The 16,966-nt window shown below is 37.0% G+C and overlaps 1 protein-coding gene across 2 annotated transcripts in view; it reads left to right on the top strand.

Moving 5' to 3' along the window:
- Positions 1–16,085, top strand: part of LOC123852355 (desmocollin-2) — a 35,362-nt gene extending 19,277 nt beyond the window's left edge. The window contains exons 8-17 of one of the 2 annotated variants that reach the window (XM_064577785.1): positions 1,593–1,727; positions 1,975–2,160; positions 3,667–3,923; positions 4,272–4,414; positions 8,747–8,974; positions 11,006–11,242; positions 11,593–11,717; positions 12,976–13,233; positions 13,910–13,955; positions 14,042–16,085. In XM_064577785.1, coding sequence (XP_064433855.1) covers positions 1,593–1,727; positions 1,975–2,160; positions 3,667–3,923; positions 4,272–4,414; positions 8,747–8,974; positions 11,006–11,242; positions 11,593–11,717; positions 12,976–13,233; positions 13,910–13,945 — 1,605 coding nt within the window. In that variant the 3' untranslated portion in view covers positions 13,946–13,955; positions 14,042–16,085. The remainder of the gene's footprint in view (positions 1–1,592; positions 1,728–1,974; positions 2,161–3,666; positions 3,924–4,271; positions 4,415–8,746; positions 8,975–11,005; positions 11,243–11,592; positions 11,718–12,975; positions 13,234–13,909; positions 13,956–14,041) is intronic. The other variant, XM_045886393.3, reaches the window with a different exon arrangement.
- Positions 16,086–16,966: the final 881 nt, after the last annotated feature.

The raw sequence follows: 16,966 nt of genomic DNA on the forward strand, positions 1-16,966 counted from the left end.
ATGACCTGAGCCGAAGGCAGATGCTTAACCATCTGAGCCACCCAGGTGCCCCTAGACCAAATCCTCTTTTATCAAGTCTTGAATAGCTCCTTCTACTAAGTCAGTTGAAAACATTGGACTAATGAAGGTGTCATGGAGTGTTACCCAAGAGTGCTCTGGAGACACTTATTGATGCCAGGATTCCAGCTTTCATCTGTTCCTTTCAACCCCTTATGCTCTTTAAACATTACACTTTTTCTTCTATCTGAAGATATCACAAGTTAATATTTAGGTCCCGAACTTCATCTCTTTCTTTGTTTTATTAGCCAGTTGATTATTTTGAATAAATCTTAATTCACTACAAACAAAATATGTATTCTCTCCTTGAAAGTACACTAGCATGAGTTTTTAAATGAGGCCAGTATTTTTCAGCTCTGCATATGTGACTGATTATGAGAGAAGAGTACATCAGGAAAATCATATGTGTAAAAAGCATAGAGATAGAGAAATTTTAGTTTTATTTTAGGTAAGACATAACAGACAAGAAAGTTTAAGAAGTGATGGAGTTGAGAGAAGGGTAAACATTCTTGGTAGAAGGGCAGGATGTTTTTTTACATATTATTTTGTCTTATGAAAAGCGGTGAATTATATAGGAAAGGTATTAGTATCATCGTTTTATAGAAGAGAAAACCTAGCTAAAAAGACTTTTCCAACTGCCAGAGAGATTACATTTGTTATTTTTAGAGTTAGGAAAAGAACCCAAGGCTCCCAAAATTCATCCAGAATGCATTATTATTAGAATTGCTTTTAATCCTTTCATGCCTCAATACTTATGATAAATGAAACCGTTATGAGGAGAAACACACTTTTTTTGAAACTAACAATGAGCCTTCTACAGTCCCTGATGAATGTAAAGCCCTAAGAAACAGATTACATTTTCCACAGACAGAAAAAAAAATTACAGTTCCAGATCTTTTTATAAATGTAAATATTCAAAAATCTGCCTTTTTAGGGGCTCCTGGGTGGCTCAGGCGTTAAGCGTCTGCCTTCAGCTCAGGTCATGATCCCAGGGTCCTGGGATCAAGCCCTGCATCAGGCTCCCTGCTCCGCGGGAAGCCTGCTTCTCCCTCTCCCACTCCCCCTGCTTGTGTTCCCTCTCTCGCTGTGTCCCTCTGTGAAATAAATAAATAAAATCTTTAAAAAAAAAATCTGCCTTTTTTATGGGAGGCTATTTTACTTTATTATTCAAGACTGGTGTAAGAGTCACTGCCATATATTTTTCAGCCTAAGAATGTACTTTGGATAGGAGATAAAAGATTTTGATTAACTGCTAGGCAATTTAAAATGTGCTATGGCTACCCCTTCCCTTTCTGGTGAGTAAAACAAAAACCAATTTTTCTATATTCTATATAAAGCAGCACTTTAAATTTGAGAAACTACTCTATTTTCATAAATTAATAGAAAATTACTAGTGTGAGGAGATTTTTTGCCAGTACATGAAAACTGTGAAATTTTACTTCTTAAATTTTTAATGCAAGAAAAATTACAGAGTGTAAAATAAGATTTCAATTACAATGTTGCTTTCACTCAATAATTAAATTCTTTCTTTTCAGGTAACTGATAAATACCAGTTGAAAATAAAAGTACAAGACATGGATGGTCAGTATTTCGGTTTGCAGACAACTTCAACTTGCATCATTAATATTGGAGATGTAAATGACAACTTACCAATATTTACCCGTACTTCTGTAAGTACATGATAGTAATAAAAGAAGAATGTAGGACCTGGTGTTAATTGCTAAACATACATAACTCCAACCATGCCTGCCCCATTATTTCAGATGCAGTGTCCCCAGTCACATGACAGTAAATTGGACTTAGGGTTTGAAATCATGTAAACATAGTCCTTGGAAATTAGAAGAACTGAGTTTATTTCCCACAGTGCTCTATTTGTGACAGTTACTAATTAAGGCTTTTTTGTTTTTATTATTTTAGTATGTGACGTCAGTGGAAGAAAATACAGTTGATGTGGAAATCTTACGTGTTACTGTTGAGGATAAGGATTTAATGAATACTGTGAATTGGAGAGCTAATTATACCATTTTAAAAGGCAATGAAAATGGGAATTTTAAAATAGTAACAGACCCCAAAACCAATGAAGGAGTTCTGTGTGTGGTTAAGGTAAGAATAAATTAGTAAATTAGTTATTTGTAGCTTATAATATCGTAGATTAGCATACTAGAGCTTAATGAAAAGAAGGAATTCTGGGTAAATATAAGAATAAAATAGATACATAGGTAAATATAAATGCTATGTTCTCCGTAACTATAACAGGATGAGTATATTCAAATTGGAGAACCTTTTATAAAGTCTTGGTATTTAAAATAATATTATATATGTGTGTGTGTGTTCAATAGTATCCACTTTGTAACCAACAAGTCTTAACAATTAAAAAACTGGCACAGCTTTGATGCCCATGGGACAGTGCCAAACTTTCCTAGCCCATTCTTTCTGTAGCTGAGTCAGGGAGCCTTCACTTATTTCCTGAATTTCCCAAATGGTGAGTTATTCCTGGTGAGACCCATAGGGACAGCATTTGTAGATTTGTTCATCTATATCTAGCACACATTAAACCTTAGCTTCCTTCTTGGTTGAGGATGGGAATCCTCAACCATTCAAAGATGCAAATACTTGTGAAACCTCCTTCTAATACTATTCTGCAGCATCTCAGAAGACTTCCCTGCCAGTTCAGAAGCCAGTTAGCCCATAAAGCCACCTGCTTTGGACACAGTCATAGTCTTATTTCTGCTGCATCTTTAACTAGAACATGATTCTATCCTGGGTCCATGTAGTTTCCCTTTTGTACATATTCACAAAGAGCATGCATCAAGAATGACAAATCCTTTTTCTTACAATGATGAAAATTAAGTGCAGTTTGTAGGTTAATTTCTATGTTTCAAAATAGCAAAGAAATGTCTTTTGAATCATATCTCTTGCCTCATCCAACCCCTGCCCTAATCCTTGGTGTTCTAAGAAGCAATTTTATCTCTGTGAAGTCCAAGACCTGACAAGATTTCTGTCTTGCAGGAAATGGCTTTACCTATTCTCATTACAGCTACATATCAGGCAAGATAAAATAAAAACCTTCCATTAAATTTGGTACTACTGGTTCTTTAAAAAGTAACTGGGATGGAAGAGCTAAAAAAGGAAAGTGTAATGTCCATGAGCTTTCTATTTTCTTCTCTGTCCTCTCTGAGAAACATTTTATAAATTTGACCCACATTTTCCATCCCAAACCAGGTACAAATAATTCTATTCATTTCAGAAGGATAGGATAAGCTGACCCAAAATGAATGGAGTAGTAAATAACCGTTGATTAGGGTATGGAGGTCCTAAAGTAATTTCTCAAGTGTTAACCTTGAAACACCTTCATTAAATGCTTTTTGAATTCATTATCAGGACTTCTGATATTACTCACAGTTGAGAAACATTTTTTGTTTTGTTTTGTTTTGCTTTTCTGGTTCCACCCAAATACTGAATCAGGTGGATTCCCCTCCTCCAACCACCACCTAGTTTCTGGGTATATATTTAATACTCTCCTGACTATTCTCAACACTAGTTATGTATGCCAGCATGGCCAAATCCTAAATGTCTTGATCTGATTTTCAACACACTTGTGTTTTGTAGCCACTGAATTATGAAGAAAGACAACAGGTGAACCTACAGATTGGCGTAGTTAATGAAGCTCTGTATTCTAGAGAGGCTCATTCACGATCAGTCATGAGCACAGCAACAGTTACTGTTAATGTAAAAAATCAGGATGAGGGCCCCGAGTGTAGCCCTGCAGTGCAAACCGTTCAAATTAAAGAAAATGTGCCAGTGGGAACAAAGAGCAATGGATATAAAGCATATGACCCCGAAACAAGAAGTAGCAGCAACATAAGGTATCCTGTTTTAGTTAATTCCAAATTTACCATGTTTTCAAAATTCATAATTTGTTGGGGCACCTGGGTGGCTCAGTCGGTTGAGCCACTGCCTTCAGCTTGGGTCATGATCCCAGGGTTCTGGGATTGAGCCCTGCATCGGGGGGGGGGGGGTTCCCTGCTCAGCAGGAGGCCTGTTTCTCCCTCTCCCACTCCCCCTGCTTGTGTTCCCTCTCTAGCTGTCTCTCTCTGTCAAATAAATACATAAAATCTTAAAAAAATAAAATAAAATTCATAACTTGTTTTGATGCCAGAATTGTAATTTGGCCTATGATACAGTTTGTTATTTTCATTCATCATTACTAATAGGTATAAGAAATTAACTGATCCAAAAGGGTGGGTCACAATTGATGAAAAGGAAGGATCGATCACAATTTTCAGAAACCTGGATAGAGAGGCAGAGAACATCAGAGATGATATATATAATATCACAATTCTTGCGTCAGACAAAGGTAAGAGCTTTGTGTTTAAGCCCATCAATTTCCGCCTACTTACATCCTCAGTTTGTAAACCACCAACATCGACTTGAAATCAACTGCATATATTCTCAAAATGTATTTCTCTCCAGAAGACATAGAGCAATTGAAAGGTTTGCTGTAATTTATTAACTCATGGCTGCTTTCTAATAACACCCTCAGTTTTCTGTAGTTATAAAATAATTTAGTAATAGAAATACCGGAAACCATAATTTATTAAAAGTAAACAATCATTGAAAATTGAGAAAGTTACTTTAATAAAATTAGCTTCAATTTATCTAGTCATGTTTTTTAAAATACTCGCTTTGGCAGGAAAATTCATTACACGGAGAACATACTGATTACTCCCATAGTGCATTCCTACAAAATTGTTCTATCTTTTTACAGAAACTCTCAGTATACTTGGGGATTAGAATTCTAATTAAGGACATTATATAAAAATAATCATAGTCATGATTAATGGTATATTATAAAATTAGAAAGACAAACACTGTGAATCCATAAAACCATATGAAATGTAAAATGTTCTGTGAGTCCTACAAAATGGAGAAGAATATGAGCGCAGTGGTTATATATGAGATCCATTTAGTGCATAACATACATTTGATCTTTGTGCATCCATAAACTAAATATGCTAACTACAGCAAACATAAGTTATTACACTATGGTTTACAACATTAGAGTTTAGAAGCAATCTTGGAAGATGTTTTAGGTATTTCAGTTCTCTCTAAATGAATGAGAAATGGTTCCTATCCATTGATTGAATCGGTAAGGTTGTAGTTATTATTAATTTAACTTTGACTGTCCTTTAAAGGCCTCAGTTTCCTTTGTCCCTTTGTCAGGACATGCTTTTTGGTCAAAGGCAAATGAAAAAGAAGAATAACATGAAAATCAAATCTGGGGGCGCCTGGGTGGCTCAGTCGTTAAGCGTATGCCTTCGGCTCAGGTCCTGGTCCCAGGGTCCTGGGATCGAGCCCCGCATCAGGCTCCCTGCTCCGCGGGGAGCCTGCTTCTCCCTCTCCCACTCCCCCTGCTTGTGTTCCCTCTCTAGCTGTGTTTCTCTCTGTCAAATAAATAAAACCTTTAAAAAAAAAAAAAAAGAAAATCAAATCTGTTCTTTTTACATTTTTAACAGTCCTTGGCAAATGGCTTGTTGATGGATCAGATAAATTTGTTGTCCGGAATTAAGTGATTTGGGATACAATTTTATTCTACATTCTCCTTTGCTGCAGAAGAGATAAAATAATTGAGAGTTCAAATATTTGTATGGAGTTTAGATGAGCTCAATCATCATTGTGGAATAGAATAAATGTGTCATGGGGCCTTTCCCATTCATTTCTGTTGAAGAGGGTAGGGGCTAAATGTTACAACTATTTATTTTATGAACTGAGATCATACAAAATGGTTTTTTTTTTTTTTTTTCCTTGTTTTGTTTTTATCTTTTTCTAAAATCTATGCTGGCTAATTTCATTTGGACCCTCCCAGCTGCTTCCTAATGAAAGATGCTCTCTTGGGAGCACTGACCTCAGGTCCATTCTCTCTTCCCAACTTCCTGCTTCTCTACAGCACTTGCTTTCTCTTTCTAAAACTCTTGCAAGGCTTCTGTGTGTAAATTTTTCCACACTTTCCTCTGTGGTCCATATGCTTTCTGGTACTACCTTCTGCTCTCCTGAGCCTAGCTATTTCTTCCACCTTGGGTTCAATTTCTCTCTTCTTCTCAATGTTTTCTCAAATTGAACTCTCTTGGCAGTGTCATTCAGCTTTAGGTTTCTATGTTTGTTGTTTTATTCCAGCTTTAGGGAGGAGTGTGTTTTCATAATTTTTGAAACATTGATCAGGAGGGTGCCATGCAGAAAAATCACAAAACCATGGGTAGTTCACTTTCCATGACTTCATATTTGGAATTAGTACTTACTCATATAGAATTGCATTTATATTAGAAGGTGAGCATTGCATGCCTACACTCTAATGAATTAGAGTATTTATTTAAACAGCAGATTTAAAAACAGCCATGAAACACTGAATTAGATGTTTAAGATCTTTGGTTTAAATATTGTACACCGCTACGAATCACAATGCCTCAAAAAATGGAGTGAATTGCACAACTCTAAATGTTGAATGGAAGGGAAGTTCAGGCATTTAGCACGGTGGTAAAAGAGCAGACATCGTAGAAGTCAATTTTTAAAGACAAGGCGATCCATCAGATTCAGCCAGTAAGCCATGTGCTTTCAACTCTGTGTGGACTCCAATGGCAAGAAATGTTCGAGATATTCCACAATCCCAGTTTTCAGAGAGAGCCAGAACACAGCACATAGGGTGAGGACAAGAGATTTTGAGATGTGAAATTATTCTGCCCTCCAAAAAAGTATGCCAGGCAGGTAAAATACAGATCCCCCTGCTTCCTTTGGCTCCCTCTCCTCTCTCTTTTTTTAAGTTGTCCAAAGGGAGAGATCATTGCCTTGTTTCTTACATCTCATTCCTTCTCTCCTGGTTCCCTTTTCTTCTTGCTGGTGTACATCCTTTACTAGTTCTCCCAGTGGTGTGGTCTAGGTGATAAACCCTACCCATTTTATTCTGAAAAATATTTTAATGTTATTCTCCTGCTTGATCTGATCATTTGACTTAATGTAAAGTTTTGAGTTAAGTTCCTTTCCCTCAGCACCGTGCAGGTCGTACTCCATTATCTTCTGATGTCTCATGTTGCTGAGGTTTATCTACTGTCAGTCTCATTCTTGTCCATTTGTAGATAATGTGTCTAGGTAACTTTTTTGGCTCCCTAGGTTGCATTCTGTAGTTTTAATAGAATGTTTATGGTGTGAGTTTATTTTTATTTATGTAGCACTGCCTTCAGAATATATTTTTAAAAAAGATCCATGCTTCTCTTTAATTCTGGGATATTCTCAGCAATTATCTCTTTAAATAGTGCTTCCCTGCCATTCTATTTATTCTCTTCTTCTGGAGTCCCTATTAGAGGAATGTTGTTGTTTTATTTCCACTGGAACTTAAGCTATAATTTCATTGTTCTTTCAACAGTTACCCTTTTTTATGTCTTTGGAGATACTAAATACACATGTTTCAAAGATGTCTTGCATAGAGTGAAATTAATCTTCTGGTGGGTGATTTTGTTGGTTTTCTTTGTAGCATTGCTCTTGCTCCTTCTGGAATTTTGATTTGCAAACCTGTATTACGTATGAGGTGTTCGGTTTGCTTTCTGTTTTTGGTTTCTTCCTCTCTCCCACTTTACCGCATAGCAGTCTCATAGTTGCCTCCATCTTGTCCTTTTCTGGGTCTCACATTTCAGAACCAGGTCTCCTGGCCCTTGATGACACCTCAGGTATCGCAGGTCCTGTCGCCTTGGTCGAGACTGCAGGGCGGTGCCTGGTCTTCCAGCTTTCCCAGGTTGGCAGCTTCATGTAAGACACAGCCCCAGACAGCATAGGTTTGTTTATCCTCTTGTCCATCCTTGATGTCCCAAGGCCTCCTGATTAAGCAGAAAGAAGTGATCTAGACACAGAAGTCCTGGATTTGTGTTCAGCTTCAGACTTCACAACTGTGTTACTGATCTGTGGCCTGGACCCACATCCACTTCATCTTTGAAGCCCGTAGATTTTCCGGTACGGTGCCCTGTACAAAGTAGTTATTCAGTAAGTTTTTATTAAGTCTAGAGACAGATGCATTCCTTAGGCTACAGCCACTATGATGAGTTTGGCTTACAAGTGATTTTCCGCTTCTGGAATCTTTTTACCCTTCAAACGTTTCTATGTACTGTTTTCTTCTCATCTTCCAAATCCATATCTTCTACCTTTCTATTCCCCTGCTCCAAAACCATATGCACTTTCTATATGCATATCCTTAGGCTGGACTTTTAGCTCTTCTCTGTGGTATCAATTCCAGCCAATCTGTCCATCCCCCTCCTTATGTCCAGAACGTGGATGTGCATACTGTGCTTTCCCACCTTCTCAAGTCTCCTTGTGCATGTAACTGTACGGCAGTGCTCTTGGTCATATTTTCTCCTTTCAAAAAATCAGTCAAAACTAACCTCCATGAAAGTTTCCATGTCTTTTGCAGCTATTTAGTGAATGGATGACAAATCGAATAGCAGTTATTTCAAATAGCACAACCTATTTGAAAGTGATCATTTTTTTTAAAAAACATTCTTTAAGGGCATAGCCTGTGACTGTGCTTGTCACCGCCATTTATATGTTACTGGTGCCACATCCATATTTAAAACTGTTTTTTTCGATGTACAGTTTCCTAGTGAAAACTCAGAACATTAAAAAATTCTGCTTTTTTCATCCACTTTTCTAGACGGGAAAACATGTACTGGGACCCTGGGAATTATACTTCAAGATGTGAACGATAATGGCGCAGTTATTCCAAAGCAGACAGTAGTAATCTGCAAAACTGTCCTGTCATCTGCGGATATTGTTGCTGTCGATCCCGATGGGCCTACGAATGGCCCGCCCTTCGACTTCAGTTTGGAGAGTGATCCTGATTCAGACTTAGAAAGAAAGTGGAGATTGACAAAAATTAACGGTACGTGAATACTAAGTTGATACCAACTTAGTTCTTAGTTTGTGCTTCTGACTTTAGCCACGAGAGGATCTGTGTTGACGAGAATGACAAAAACGAAGGGACTCTCTCCATGCCAGCTTCATCGCTCCCTACCTCGGCTCTTAACAGTTCAGTGCATCCTGTGTCTCCTGAAGCCCTGGTCACCCAGCACTCCAGCCTTCACGACTCACCACCTGCTATAAACTGAGGGGGTTTGCCTTTAAGGTGTCCTTGAATGTGAATTTCTACCCCATGCTTCCAATGAATATTCCTCCATTTTCTTTTATGACCGATTAGAAAACAAAGCCAAGGGAAGGGGAACAGGAAGGGAGAAGGAAAGCGAGGACACACAGAAGCTACAGTGACGTGTTAAGGCCCTGTGTCCTGAATCCTGCTCTGTGAACTGACAGCATTTTCAGAACTAACCTTATTTTTAGATTTTCTCCTTTCTGCTGATTTGGTGTCATAACATCATTTCTTTTTATTTTTTTATTTTTATTTTTTATTTATTTTTTTTTAAAGGTTTTTGAACTTTTTTTTTTTTAAAGATTTTATTTATTTATTTGAGAGAGAGAGAATGAGAGACAGAGAGCATGAGAGGGAGGAGGGTCAAAGGGAGAAGCAGACCCCCTGCCGAGCAGGGAGCCCGATGCGGGACTCAATCCCGGGACTCCAGGATCATGACCTGAGCCAAAGGCAGTCGCTTAACCAACTGAGCCACCCAGGTGCCCCATCATTTCTTTTTAGATTGTGTGGAAGGAGGTAGTAATTTTGTTTAATATTCCTGCTTCATAGAGTAAAACATTGGCAGGATTATGTCAGTCAAAACTTTGTTACTTTAAAATTCTACTCATCTGTGAAATAACCCAAAAGTCTGGGAAACACCAAGTTAAGAAGAACGTATCCCAAATAGTCTTTGAAGTCAAATAGGCTGTGTTCAATGCCGGCTCCCCTGTTTATTAGTGATATAAATATGACCATGCTGTTTATTTTCTTTGGGGCTTAATTTACTCATATGTAAAATGGGATTATTTGGGGGAGTAAACAAGATAATGAATGTATCAGACCAAGGCACATTATGCATCGGAGTAAACAAGATAATGAATGTATCAGACCATGGCACATTATGCATCATAAATTTTGGTTCTGCTAGTCTTCTTCTCATTTTTTACACATAAACTTACCAAGTTAACCATGCTTTCTTTTAAAATGGACTTATTCACTGATTTCTTTACCCAAACACCCAAATTTATATTTAGAGCTTCAAACACCCTAAAAATAAATGAGACTGTCACCCTAGGCCAGTTAAACGGGGAGGGGTTATTCTTAGGCATGGGCATGTGGCATTTATATTCAGAATAGTATTCTGTCTTTGGATCTGTACCCGAGACTGAATTAGATATTGACCTGGATATTTTCTACCCTTCACCTAAAAAAATACATCAAAACTAAAAAGTATACAGTTGGTCCCAGGGTCCTATAGGACTGTGAGACGGTATAGCATCAGGACAACTCATGCTTGCCACTATGTTCAAGGTCAGCCATGTTCTAAGTTGTCAGAATCAGTCTCTGACAGTGAGTCACAACTGTTTGTTTGTTTGGCACAATATATGAAAACAGAGTAAGGGGAAACATCCAGAATTTCAGATTCTGATGAGCCATGTATAAAAGCAAATTGCACTGCATGGTGATATTAAAAATTTTCAAAGATATGATAAAGACCAATGTCTTGGCGCGCCTGTTACTTACGATAAGAAGGGCTTGTTTATGGGCAGAAAAATACATTATTATGAGAGCCGAAGGAAGTTTATGTGAGAGGCAGCAGAGAGAAACTTGCATGTGCAGTATGTTTACCGTTGCTCTAGATGAGAACTCGTCAGTCCGTTCACATTCTCAGTCCTAGCAGTGGTGCCTTCCCATCAGGAAGATCCGTTTGTCAGGAAATATGGCGAATATCCTAATGCTAGGAGAAATTAGGGACATTCTCTATCACTCAGTTTTATTTTCTTTCAGATACGGCAGCTCGTCTTTTCTTTCAGGAGGACCTTCCGTTTGGAACGTACCGAGTACCTGTCAGAGTCACAGATAGACACGGCCTGTCACTCATCACTCCATTGAATGTTATGTTATGTGACTGTATTACTGAAAATGACTGCACGCTTCGCAGAGATCCGAGGACTGACCACAGAGAAGTGAGACTTGGAAAATGGGCCATCCTTGCAATATTGTTGGGCATAGCCTTGCTCTTTTGTAAGTCCTTCACCAACTCGAATAATAGCCTTTGCGATAACTTTCAAGACACATTCTTAGAATCAGCATTGCTATCTGTAGCTGTTCATTTGTGTATAGTTCTAGGTCTACTTAACACAACATACTGAATTTATATATTGAAAGCACTCTTCTCGTGTTATCTCAGCATAGATATAAAATTCAGCGCAGAAACACAGCATTTAGCACGTCTTCGTGGCATACCTGGTTAGGTCAGACTTTCTCCACAAGCCATTGATGTTTTCTGGAAAGCTGTCTTTGTATTAATCATCCTAAATTCATAACTCTACATTGTTTTATGATCAACTGAAGTAACTTCTTCCATTCTCCAGGTATCCTATTTACCTTAGTCTGTGGGAGTACTGGGGCAGCGAAGCAGCCCAAAGTATTTCCTGATGATTTAGCCCAGCAGAACCTCATTGTGTCAAACACAGAAGCTCCAGGAGACGACAAAATAGTAAGTAATTCATTCTGTTTTAAAATAAATGCAGAGGACAAATTGGCCTAACCAACTATAATTATCTTTTCTGAGAAGAGTTCTTTTGAAATCAGGTAACTGACAATATATAAAATTTCATCGGTCCTCTGGACTAGATAGAACAATGTTGATTCTCATGGTGATATATGGCCTTTCAATGTGGTCATGTAGTGTTACGTAATAGTAAAAATCCTTTAGCATCTCATTATTATTTCTACTTAAAATAGAACTTCAACTTTAGGTCCAGACTTTTTTATATATTGAAACTGCTGTTTGTGTTGTAAAAATATTTCATTTAATTATTCACAGATCATCAGCATAATTATTTTTAATTTTTTTTTTCTGGCAACAGCAATAAAATGACTGCAAGCTTTGATCAGTGTGGGAAGAACTTTAATGGAGTCTTTCTGGTTCTAATATGGGTTAGCAAGAAGCCTGAGGTCAAATACATGAAACGGCAATGCTAGCAAGTGACTACAGAACTCCAGCTTTGATTTCTAGCCTAGTACGTGGATGAGGAACATGTAAATTTTCTACAGAAAGCATAATGATGATAAGAACAGGAAAGATTTAGAAAACAAAAGTGTGTTGACATCTAGGAAGGTATTGAAAAAAATAAAACTTAGGGTTTCCTACAAAAACACAGCATAGAAAATCAGTGACCAGAGCTTTGGTGTTCTTATTTGCCCTGCTGATTTATTTTTCTTCATTGAGATGGCAAGGATTTATTATTGCAGCTAAGATTTTTATGGCAACTCTTTTTTCTGTATTTTTGTTTTAGTTGAAGGGAATGACAGTAGACACTGAATAAAAATACCGGTCCCCATTTCTGTTTCTGTTCTAGTCTAGTCCAGTCCTTCTAGGTGAAGGGAGTGAATTTAAACCAAGCAGGGTAAATTCACGTGAGATGTTGATACCGGAATCCTGATTTTTGAGCCTTGAGATTTCGGAAGAATTTAACAGATGACATTGTACAGTGTTCTAAGAAGTTTTTTGAGAAGGAATATACATTCAGCTTTCTGATTTGTCTCAAGGTATAGACCGCTTGACATCTGCAGTTTGCAGATGCATTGGCGCTGCATGAAGTTCTGGGGTTACAAAAGTCGGGTATTCAGGATTGCTAAGACAGATTTAGTTCTTGCCCTCAGGGAGCTTACCTTCTAACACAAAAATGTATGGCATTATCTGCATGTTGCTGTTGTTGTTTGCCTCTGTATGCAAATTGTTTGCATTTCAGTGCCCCACGAATGGCTTCACAATGCATACTGTGGGCAATTCGGCTCAGGGAATTTGTGGCACCCTGGAATCAGGAGTGAAAAATGGAGGGCAGGAAACCATTGAGATGGTGAAAGGCGGACACCAGACTCTGGAACTGTGCCGGGGGACCGGGCACCATCACACCCTGGATTCCTGCAGGGGAGGACCTGTGGAGGTGGACAACTGCAAATACAACTACTCCGAGTGGCATGATTTCACTCAGACCCATCTTGGTGAAGTGAGTTTCCCTGAGGGTCCTACAAGTTTATTTTGATCTCTTTTCAACTTTCTCAATTATTTCAATTTAGTGGCCTGACTCTTGTTTTCAGTTAATGATTAATCTATTAATTGTAAAGTTGTTGTTCCTTAATTTTGATTTAGTAATGCTCAGATATTAAGAGGACATTTACTTTTCCTCTCAGTTTGTTTGGTTTTTAATTCTTATGGAAACGATGTTAGATGATATTTATTTATTTATTTATTTATTTATTTATTTATTGGACATGAAATGTCTTATTTGGTATAAGAACAGTCCCAGTTTATATGTTTTTGTTTTTAAAATATAGAAGTTATCTGTGTGATGATATTTAAATTATTTTTTTCCATGACTTTGTGTGAATATTTCCCATGTGACAAATCGAATCTTAGAAACCAGAAGCATGGTACGAGGCAATTATAGCCTTATGGTCACTAAGCCTATCTGGAAAGATCTCAGCCCACATCAATTTGGGCTCAGTTTAATGGGTGCATCTCACTTTAGACATGATTTTGAAAGGGAAACTAATGATTACCTAACATGAACCCTTGTATACTTGGGTTTGCTGCCACATATGTGAGATTTTAGAAACATGCTGTAGAGTGAATTTATAGATGATTTATGATACAGACCAATCATGTGCATTTTTTATATGTAGGAATCCATTAGAGGACACACTCTGATTAAAAATTAAACAATGAAAGGTAAATCAAAGCAATTATTTTTATGTTAGTAAGTTTTGGTGTTTAAAATAATAATAATAAAATATATTGTGTTTCTCCCCTGGCAGAAGGTGCAACTGTGTAATCAGGATGACAAGCATAAGCATGCTCAAGACTATGTCCTTACGTATAACTACGAAGGCAAAGGATCGGTGGCTGGTTCTATAGGTTGTTGCAGTGAACGACAAGAAGAAGATGGGCTTGAATTTTTGGATCATTTGGAACCCAAATTTAGGACACTAGCAGAAGCATGCGTAAAGAGATGAGTGTATTCTAATAAGTCTACAAAAGCCAGTGGCTTTATCTCCCTCCCACCTGTGCTTTTTTCATTACAAGCCAGGATTTTTGAAAAATAAAAGATGCTGTGTTTCGGGTTTCCCCTCTTTATTTCCATGGGATCTCTTTAGCCAAGTGGGTATTTACAGAAAAATGCTGTATATACGTATACAAATTTCCCAGGTTTTACATAGTTATTAATTAGTTGTCTTCCACCCAAGGAGACCTACAGATAGAAAAATTAAGGAAGTCTACATTATTGTTTACATTTGGGTATAATGACAATAGCCAATTTATAGTGCAATAAAATGTAATGAATTCAAGTGTGTGTCCTACACTACTTAAAGTATAACCTGTTAGAAAATTGTAGAGAACTCGCTTTAACATTATCTTCACTTACCTAATTAATTTTTTGTGTGGTGCTTGAAAACTGCTGTTCTCCTAAACATTATAAAGTGTGTATATTACATTCTTGATAATGTTTTATTCTTATAACATTAACTTTCTTTTTCATGCAAAGGGAGAGTCCCAGCCAGGCATTGACTGGTAACACAATTCCATTTTGGTGGAGTTTAGTTTCTGTGTTTCATTCTATATAAAATCCTGCACTGAATCTACGTTTCTCTGTTACCTACCTTGTCAGAGAAGTTTAAGTTTAAAAACTGCTTTAAGAATGTATTTTTACTTCTGCAGAGTTTCGGTCCTTGGTCTGCCTCTGTCTCTAATCTCTCTCTCTCTCTCTCTATTTCTCTCTCTCTCTCGGTCTCACTATCTCTCTTTCTCTTTATTTTTTAAATTTCTTCTTGGGTTGGAAAATCTAAATATTTTGAAAAGCCATCTCTCTTCTCTTCTAAAGCGAGTGATTCTGTTTATGTTTTATGTAAGTGTATTATTCTGTTTTTTTTGAAATCTGTGTAATGTTGATGTTATTGTTTCAAGTATCTTGGTCATTGCTTCATTATTTCCTCAACAAAGGAACTAACTTTGCCATTGAAACTAAAAATAAGTCATGCTTTTATTAGATGCAACATTCTTTGTTAACAAAAGGGTATTTAAAATTGGAATGTGGGGCGCCTGGGTGGCTCAGTTGGTTAAGCGACTGCCTTCGGCTCAGGTCATGATCCTGGAGTCCCGGGATCGAGTCCCGCATCGGGCTCCCTGCTCTGCAGGGAGTCTGCTTCTCCTTCTGACCCTCCCCCCTCTCATGTGCTCTCTCTCATTCTCTCTCTCTCAAATAGATAAATAAAATCTTTAAAAAAATAAAAAAAATAAAAATAAAAATAAAATTGGAATGTGGATAGTATATAATAGCATGTTTACAGTTCATATCTTCAATGCAAGGGTATAGTTTTTAAATGTGAAATAATGATGGTTTTTGAAATAAGCTTTGAGGTACAGGATCGTGAAAGTTCTCCAGGAATAAGTATTTTATAACTTTTTAGATGAAACGACTAGTCGTATCTATGTGTTTGAGAAGTTGTTGCTTTCTTTTTCATATTTTAAGATTACAGTTTTTAACAAATGTAGAGTGGGCCAAACTATTTATATTTTGAAACAATAAGACAAATTAAACTAAACAGCCAACCAAGTTCCAGGCCAGGTTTCACAGCTGATTTCAGTCAATGAAACACACATTTTAAATGTGTTTCTGATAGTAACAATTGTTAATACTGTGCCTATCTTAAATTCACAAGTTTGGCTTATAAAAATTATTTTTAAAAATTAACATTGGGTAATTATTCCATAGTCAATTTATCTTTTTAATAGTTTTGTTATTGTTCAGTCAAAAATACGATTTCCCAAAGTTATTTTAAATAAATCATGTCTACAATGTTGTGTGTTACTAGTTATGAGAAAGTAAATCAAGTAGTTTCAAAATATTAGTGTGAGTTTGTTAATCATGTGTCCTTATAAGATTATATTTGTCTTACTTTGAGAAGTGAGTCTATTCTTTAGAATCGTGTTCTACATTTTTCAGAATTTTAGAGTTTGATGTGGAGAGATCATTGGTCCATTGTTATCACCACATGTATATAATTTTGCTATTCTAAAGGTTGTCATGCTATGGGATTTGGTTAAGTTGCATAGTTTCTCTGTGTGTGTGTTTTTTTTTTTTTTAATTTCATCATGAAATGGGGGATGATAATATAACTCCTTTCCTAGGGTGGCTGTAAGAAATTTGAATAAAAAAATGGTTTTTAAGCATGAAATTCATATAGAGTTGTCCACCTAAAAGGCACTCCTATAATACTAAATGATTTAAAATGTCACTTATACACCTCAATTCATGTTAACAAAGATCAGTTAAGAAAATAGGATAACTGAAAGCTGTTTTGTTTTGCTTTACTTTAGAATGTTTGTCAATTGAGAATATGTCTCTTCATAATGATTACCTGATGACTGGGTCTTATATATCCAATTGTTCATAACGAATATTGTAAAGATTTTTGAAGCATCTGCAAAGGATTGCCTAATTTGAAATACTATGGAACTGTTTAGTTCCAATTGGATGGAAAGCAGAACATCTACTTAAAATGGGCACTAATTCTAAAACCCTATGAAAGTTATATATGCTTAAGACTCTTCCTGCCATGCCCTTCCTAGGCTTCTCTCCCAGCTGGAAAGGTTGCTTGTCTCAAAGACAAGAAATCGCTGGGCGCCTGGGTGGCTCAGATGGTTAAGCGTCTGCCTTCGGCTCAGGTCATGATCCCAGGGTC

This window comes from Mirounga angustirostris, unplaced genomic scaffold (assembly GCF_029215605.1).
Source record: "Mirounga angustirostris isolate CCGP_5_RB_7025 unplaced genomic scaffold, mMirAng1.0.hap1 SCAF_14, whole genome shotgun sequence".
NCBI lineage: Eukaryota > Metazoa > Chordata > Mammalia > Carnivora > Phocidae > Mirounga > Mirounga angustirostris.